Source organism: Conger conger, chromosome 1 (assembly GCF_963514075.1).
Source record: "Conger conger chromosome 1, fConCon1.1, whole genome shotgun sequence".
NCBI lineage: Eukaryota > Metazoa > Chordata > Actinopteri > Anguilliformes > Congridae > Conger > Conger conger.
The window spans coordinates 33,886,342-33,894,636 of NC_083760.1; the positions used below are offsets into that span (position 1 = coordinate 33,886,342).

Sequence of the window (8,295 nt, forward strand, 5' to 3'; positions counted from 1 at the left end):
TCTAGAACTGCAGGACAGCGTTGGCTATCTCAGAGAAGTGATGCAGTTTTAACGCCGAAGGGTTAAAAAAATATTGATTTGATTCAGTTTTTAACTATTCTGCCAAATGACTCAAATGTAATGTAAAATGTATTGTACGTTAAAGTAGGACCTTTCATTGAATTATTTTTGGAATAATCTTATCTGTACAGAATGTTTTACAGGTACCTAAGACTTTTGCACAGTACTGTTCATACATACATCAATGGTAAACATAACCTACAAAAACACAAATGAAACAGCCGGGAAATGTGACGTCAACTCACTTTCGATTTCTTTGCTAGTACACAGAAACTGTGTGCTTATCTTCTAACCACGCCTTAATACAAACAAGTATAAATACAGTCCGGATATGTGACCGGGTTTATTCCAGGAGAAATTAATTCACCAGTCATTTGAAGACAACGAAAGAACATCGTTGGGAGGCCAAACGGTGGGTTGATGATGATGCTTTCAACCCAAATCGTTTATGTGAAAATGATGCTGCAGGTTTGCTTTAGCAACCTCCACAGTATCGTATTGAGCACCCTGGAGTTGGTATTCAGCTGGGTGGGAGTAAACGCTGGCCATGGTCGCGTTTGCGTTGCGCACAAGGCAGCGGAAGCAGTGAAAACTCCGACTCCGACCAGCGTCAACTATCACTTCACACGACAGTGCAACTACAAGTGCGGATTCTGTTTCCATACAGCGAAGACTTCATTTGTCCTGCCGGTTGAAGAAGCCAAAAGGGGACTCCGTTTATTGAAGGAATCTGGTGGGTTGAACAGTAGTTGATATAGTAGTTGACTTTTTTTCCCATCAAAAGTAATGAATAGCCCAATGATAAAAAATAATATATGTACATTTATTGTGTAGATAAGTCTTGAATTCAACATTATATAGGTTGTATGCTAATTAGTCGATACATCTCATATTCTTTACAGGAATGGAAAAAATAAACTTTTCCGGCGGAGAGCCGTTTTTACAAGAAAGGGGTGATTTCGTTGGAAAACTTGTGCAGTTCTGCAAAGAAGATCTTCAGATCCCAAGTGTTAGTATAGTAAGCAACGGGAGTCTGATTCGAGATAGTTGGTTTCGGAAATACGGTATGGTCACTTTTTGAAGTAGCCTATGCATTATTTTAGAATTCAAATGATAGCCATATCTGAAGAACCATGTATTTTATGCTGAAACCTTTAGCGATGTCCAATAAAAATACGATAATACGATCATTGCAACATTGTTTTTCCACCGAAAACGATTTCACTGGACATTTTTTTTTCAAATGAGAATAGCCTTTGTTTGTGAATTTACGAGTCACCTTAATTCTAGATTATGTATTGGGTTATCGTAACAATATACATGTATGCCCCATTCTCTCACAGGAGAATATTTGGACATTCTTGCAATTTCCTGTGATAGTTTTGACGAGGACACGAACAAGCTGATCGGCCGCACGCAGGGTAGGAAAAGTCATGTCGACAACTTGTACAAGGTGCGGAGCTGGTGCAAAGAATATAAGGTGGCCTTCAAGATCAACTCTGTGATCAACACCTTCAACTTGGAGGAGGATATGCGAGAGCAAATTCTTGAGCTTTCTCCTGTGCGCTGGAAGGTGCGTCTTGTCACAAGCTACAGCGGTCTATAGCCTACTGTACCTGCATGCTGATCCAAGTGACATACAAAGTGTGTGTGGATCTGTGGAGGGCCTTATAACTTAACCTCTGACGAGGACGAGAATTTTTTAAAGCATAATATCTGGGCTATTTTGTTGTAGCTGTATTAAGATGGTCAGAAATGTAAACAGAAAACAGTTCTGTGACACAAGAAAACCCCAGGAATAGCCTTTGGTTGGACTGATCAAATATTCCCAAATCTACTTCACCACTTAAAAATCTTTGGTTAAGGTGTACTGGCCTCGCTCAGCCTTTCTTTCTAAAGGGCTCATACTTACATAACTTAAAATTGATATGTGTTAGTTGCTAATTATGAGATTAAATACTGATGATTTTTGGAAGGGTGCTCATTTATATGCACATCATGGGGGAAGGAGAAAAGGAACAACTTGATAGTTGCCTGTATGTTTCAGCTTGGTGACTAGAGTAGGTGCTTTGTATTCTTAAATTCCTGAGGTAAATTGATAAATAGATCAAGTGAATGGGTAATGATATTTGTCTGTGCATACAGGTTTTCCAGTGTCTGGTGATCGAGGGGGAGAATGCTGGGGATGATGCTCTCCGGGAGGCTGAGGGATTTGTAATCAGTGACCAGCAGTTCCAGGACTTTCTGGACCGCCACAGAGACATTACCTGCCTAGTCCCTGAATCCAATGAAAAGGTGAGGGTGCATTTGACAGAGGGAGATGGCAGAATTGTGGAATAGTTTTGTTGTGTGTTTGTGTTTTTCTGCTCAAACTTGTATTTTACTGTGGCTAAGGGTGATTGTAAGATCTGGCCACAGTTTCCAGACTGTGTTTTGTCAGGCTGCAGAACGGACCCAGTCGCAAAATCACAAAAGTCTTTACTGAAACTGGGCCAGGTTAAACAGGCAAAGGTCGATAGCTGGCAAACGTTGCAGGCAAGGCAGTTCATAGTTGATAATCCAGGCAAGAGTTAACGGGGCAAACAGACACAGCAAAGGAAATCCAAAACGTATTTGTGGTCACAGGCAGAAATTGAATAACCAGAAGGTAGTCCAAACAGGCCGATAAACAGAAATGAAATTCAAAAACACAAACCAGGAATCCAGAAAAAGTCCAGCAGGTCATACACAAACAGCAGCTATTTGTGTCCATAAGCAGGCAGGAGTGCGAGAGCTTTAGGGTGACCGAAACTTGGAAACTTGTGGACCGAAGAAAGCAGAGCAGCACTTCTCCAAATAATAAAATTAGTCAACCTATTCAACGTGATCCCATGAATGTTGAACAGTTTTTCAGTGCTTGCACAATGGGAACATGCGAATAAACATCAAAAAGGCATACCCACTCACGGTAGCTTGCAAGCTAACTAGCTACCGAGTTTGGCAGAACAACATTAGAGTTTATTAATGTAGCACAGCAACCACCTGACACTATCTGCCAGCAGCAGGAATGATTTTCTCATAAATTATACTTGTAATGTAATTGTTCATGAAAAACAGTTTTCATTGGATTGTGTCTAATATAAATATTATTATGTTTGGTAACCATTTTATAAAAGCAATAACTCACTCCATGACGTGGTATATATACATTTTATCACAACTACGGGGGTGTGATCCTTCGCTGCGCATCAGCCTGAACAGCGCCCCCTAGCTGTGATAAAATTTCTATATACCACTGCCTGTCGTGAGTTATTGCTTAAGAATAATAAGCTTAAAAGTATAAGCTCATATTTTTCATCTTTTCAGATGAGAGATTCCTATCTTATCCTGGATGAATATGTAAGTCCCACCTTTTAAAGCCTGATGGAAGCATTTCTCAGATTCATTTTCATAATGAATTGCATTTTTAGATACTGTTCCATCCATTGGAATGCTGAGGGTTCTTATCCTGTTCTGTAGATGCGGTTCCTTGATTGCAGAGAAGGCAGGAAGGACCCGTCAAATTCCATCCTGGACATAGGGGTTGAAAACGCCATTCAGTTCAGTGGCTTTGATGAGAAGATGTTTCTGAAGAGAGGTGGAAAGTATGTGTGGAGCAAGGCTGACATGAGGCTGGAGTGGTAGTCTTAAAAAGGGAGGTTTTGTGGAATTTCAGTTTCCTTGTTGACAAAGCAAACTCACACCTTCTGTTTGTGTTCTGTATTTTTATTATGTCCATGTCTTTGTTCTTAGAATATCTCGTAGCACTTTACATTAACTGTATGTTTCCGCATAAGATAATATTTCGAAGACAGCTATGTATTATGTATATATTGGAAGTGAAGTGCTTATTGATATACATGCACAGGAATGAACATGAATATTTAGTTGCTAAAATATTTAGTTGTTTTATTTTATTTTTTTATTTTACTCAAAAGGTGACTAAATAAGATATTCAACATGTATTTTACTAAAGAATCTATTCTATGATTATTAAAGATTAAAATTCTTTTTTACAAAGAAAAGACACAAATGGAATTTGTTTGTTTTCCAAGACTCAGAATTACTCTTAAGTATTACTAAAACAAAGTGACAGAAGCTGAAACACAGTGGAAGTGTATGATGTTTTCTAGATTGAGGATACAGATTCAGTGGATATGCACTTAAAAGGGGTTTTGTCTAAGAGTAAAATAACAGCGGCTGGGAAGGGCAATATATGCTGTCATGTCATCAGTCCATTATTGTTTTCTATAATTATTAACGATATATATGATAAAATAAGTCCAGACATTGGAAGATCACTGTTTGCAGATGATCAAGCTTTCTGGGAAAGAAGGAGGGATATTAAGTATGTAGTATGTAAAGCTTTTAAAGAGTGCAAGAGTGGTCATGGTGTGGGGCTTTAAGTTCTCAGTGGAAAAATCCCAAACAGTTTTCTTTACCAATCTCTGTTTGAAATTATATGAGTATAAGTATTAGAGTGAAAGTGTAAGGCTGGAAATCTGGCATTATCACTCAGGGCTGGTCAGCTTGCTGGCTTCCTCTGGTATTGTGGAATATGTGGCTGTAAAGTAATTTAACTCAGGAGCATGCACCATTAACCCCCACTATCTCCGCACCCATACGGGCAGGAGCCTGTGGGGGAAGACTCGTTACAACGGGGCAACATCCTTTACGGCACGGGAAGGTTTCAGAGGGCACGGCCTGTTGGGCCCATTATTCCCTTCGAACCCCCCTTTATTGCTCTCTCCCTCTTTACTCAGTCACTAAATGATGTGTACAGCATTGGATGTTTCATGACAAAGTCAGTTTAGATAATATTCATGTTTGGTATTATTCTGATTGTTTCAGTGCGACTGGTGCAATGGTTTTATTTCTGCAACAGCAAACCCTGTACATCATAACCAACCAGGAGAAGCTGTGTGGAGCTCTGCCCCAGTGAAAGCCATGTGCCTCAACCCCCCTGCGCTTCCTGGGGAGGCGTGGCTCCAAATTACAGATGGGTGACCTATTTTTAGGGTTAACATCAAAGGCCAGATTTTGGATTTAAGGACAGCAAACTAAGCAATCTGGGAGAATGCAATCAGCCTCCCGTGCACACAGTGCACGTAATTTCTACGTACAGGGTGTCTGTAGCCAGACTCCCGTATGTCGCTTTTATTACCAGGTATGACTTTTAAGACTCCGTAATTTGGTTTCCGTTGTGATGTTTTTGATTTGGAACTAGTATGTAATTACGTGTATGTAACCTGCCTGGTAAAATAAATTGTTAAAACTTGATCTGTTTGGTTTCGCTTACTGACACTCAAAGTTATACAGGGAATGTGTGGTTTACCCCCTCGAACTGGTCTAGGGAGGATGATTATTTCCACTTAATGTATCACGGCGTATAGCACCCGTAGACCTATGTTGGTAAATCCCTCGCCTCCGCATGGTAGTTCATTCATGTCGAGCACAGCCGTAGCTAGGTTGGTCTGCTGTAAACAGATATACCCAAGAGTAGCTATTCCTGCGACCTCTGATGACTACAGATAGCTAGTCAGTTTGTGAGACGTGCACATTATGCGCAATGTGACATGCAGCGGTACCAGCAGAGGATTGTTCGGAGAGTAAATCTCAGTACAGGATTCCTCTAGCAATCAAGTCAAAATTATCTTTATAACTAATCTAAATTATTATTCTAAAATGGAGTCAGATAAACGAAGGTGAATCTATTGGCCCTATTGTGGAGATTCTGGGTCAGCCCGGACCAGTAAAGAGCGGAAGGCAGAGTGGTACTACTGTCTTTGTATCATGGTTTATTTATTGGCTGATCTAGACTCTCCGCATAGGGGCCACTAATTTTTAACCCTACTAGTATTCTTTCAGCAACACCAGAAGGACGAGCATGCTGATACCTTCAGCCCTCGCTAAATTCCGTCGTTGGGTTAGCGTGGGGTTTTACAAAAGTATTTACATTTTGGTTTGATAGCTTATAAACATGGAAATGTCATTTTGATAAAATGGAACCCAGATGTAAGAAAGTACTAAATGTCATAAGGTGTCTAACTGGTATTGAATGGGGAACGGACAGAATTGCGTTAAAAACCATATACCTCACTCTGATCAGGTCAGCCTTTGATTATGTAATTGTTGCTTTAAGCTTTAAGGACATGTTGTGGAGCTCTATGGTCAACCTAGGTTTGTTATGGGTACCAGCTCATGTAGGGGTAGAAGCACTCCACGGTGAAGCAGCCATTCAAGTCAAAATGGAAAAATTGTTAGATGCTAGCCGATGCACATCAATCACTTGCAACAATGTTGCCCAGAATTTGAAAGTAAGCAGGGACCCGCTACACACCGCCTCCACTTCCATGTGATTCAAAAAGATGTGGGTCTAGATTTGCAAGAGAGAATTGTGTCCATAAGCAGGCAGAAGTGTGAGAGAGAGAGAACCCAGGAAGTTGAATCCAGGTTGGGAGAGTAACAAATTTAAAAAGGAGAGTTTCATTATATTTGGAAATGCATATGTAAAAGGAAAAATTGGTGAATGGGCAGTTAGGCCAACTGTTTTGTTTGGCAGACTTAGGTATTTCAGGGTGAAATTATCCTGATGGAAATATGTAGCAACTATCTTAAGAACCAAGTATAGTGTTTATATACCTGTTTATATGGATGGATCAAATTCAGGGACATATGTGGTGTGCTTTTTATGTACCAGAATTGAAAGTGAAGTCGGCGAAAAGGCTACCAGACCACCTTTCAGAATACACTGCTGAGCTGATTGCTATTTTAATTGCATTACAGTGGATTTAGGAAGTCAAGCCAGCTAGAAAGGTAATATGTTCTGATTGTAGTTCAACATTAATTAGTCTTACTTCTTGCTACTTCAAGAAGACTAGACATTGTATATTAAGTATTAAACAAACTGTTAAGAATTGTCTGGTTTGGAGTATGTGTCAGTTTTGTATGGGCACCAGTTCATGCAGGGGTAGAGGGGAATTAAATCGGAGATAAACTTTTTAAGAAAGCTCTTACTTTGGTCACAGTTGAGGGAAATGTGCCAGTCAGCAGTCTGAGCTTAAGTCTTACATATGGCTCTAAATTTGGAAGCAGAATTTAGAGCCATGTGTAAGATATGTGGAATATGGAATCAAAAGGAAGACATCTTTATGAAATCCCGAAAGAGGTGGGGAATGGGAGGCCTGTAGGCAGAAAAAGGAAAGAAGTGTTTACAGTTTTTTCCAATTGTTTACACATGTTTCTGAAACTATACCTCAAGTTCTCAAAACTCATAACAAAAACCACAATACCATTAACCATGCTGTAAACAAACTCTACAAATCTCTGGCTAAATGAAACCATATTACCGCTTCTCAAAAAAAACATTTGTGTGTCAAAATTGCACACACATTCATCCTATGAATAAACCTTACTGAGAACCAATTGGACACAGATTTGCAAAATCACTATTTTGAATGTCTTTACTTATCAGTAGGCTTATGCCTTTTGCATTTTCACATTGCACATAAAAACTATGGACAGTAGCTGATTGTAGAACATGTGACTGTTTGTTATAAAATACTGTATAAAACAAACACACCAATAAAATAAAATGTTCTATTTCTGCAATAATATAAGTACATTCTCTGTTTCCTTCAGATCACAATTCTTTACACACAATTCTCAATTTTTGGCACAATTCTTATTAATGTCATTTCTTGTATTCATATGGGAAGCACTGCTATTCAAAATGCTAAACACAAATTAACAATCGGGCACATTACCTCCTCACCAGACACTAGTCATATGATATAACGTGATCGGAATGGAAAGCTATAATGTTTATAATTTTTGCAGAAATGATATAGGGGCTTGATAGGTTTTGGTTATTGTGTTTCAAGCCCTGTGTTAGTGTGCAAACATTTGAAGAAAAAAACTGCAATAAGCAGGATGAGATTGGGGCATACAAAGCTGAAAGGCACAACAAATAATTAGGAAACATCAGGATGGGGAATGTGATCTTTGTCAACATCAAAAAGAAACCATAGAACCATAGAAACCATGTTTTGTTGACTTGCCCCCAATATTCAGTGGAACGATTCAAGAAGATTTGTTTGAAATCCAGAGAAGGGTTTTCAAACTATCGAGGTTATTTTTATTTTTAACTGTAGGTGGCGATAATGCTCCGGTGGGGTGGTTCATTCGCCATTAAAAAAAAGAAGAGGAAGAAGAAGA

At 39.3% G+C, this 8,295-nt stretch overlaps 1 protein-coding gene across 1 annotated transcript; it reads left to right on the top strand.

Moving 5' to 3' along the window:
- Positions 1-360: 360 nt before the first annotated feature.
- rsad2 (radical S-adenosyl methionine domain containing 2) lies at positions 361-5,356 on the top strand. The gene is made up of 6 exons (XM_061240057.1): positions 361-793; positions 963-1,124; positions 1,404-1,633; positions 2,206-2,355; positions 3,406-3,438; positions 3,559-5,356. The coding sequence occupies exons 1-6, from the start codon at positions 481-483 to the stop codon at positions 3,721-3,723; spliced, it is 1,053 nt and encodes a 350-aa protein (XP_061096041.1). The 5' UTR covers positions 361-480; the 3' UTR covers positions 3,724-5,356.
- The last annotated feature ends 2,939 nt before the right edge of the window (positions 5,357-8,295 follow it).

Bases quoted from the DNA above. Each gene is read 5' to 3' on its own strand.
- rsad2 (XM_061240057.1), top strand. From the start codon at position 481: ATGATGATGCTTTCAACCCAAATCGTTTATGTGAAAATGATGCTGCAG. The intron at 1,634-2,205 runs GTGCGTCTTGTC...CTGTGCATACAG, and splicing joins TTTCTCCTGTGCGCTGGAAG to GTTTTCCAGTGTCTGGTGAT. The intron at 2,356-3,405 runs GTGAGGGTGCAT...TCATCTTTTCAG, and splicing joins TCCCTGAATCCAATGAAAAG to ATGAGAGATTCCTATCTTAT.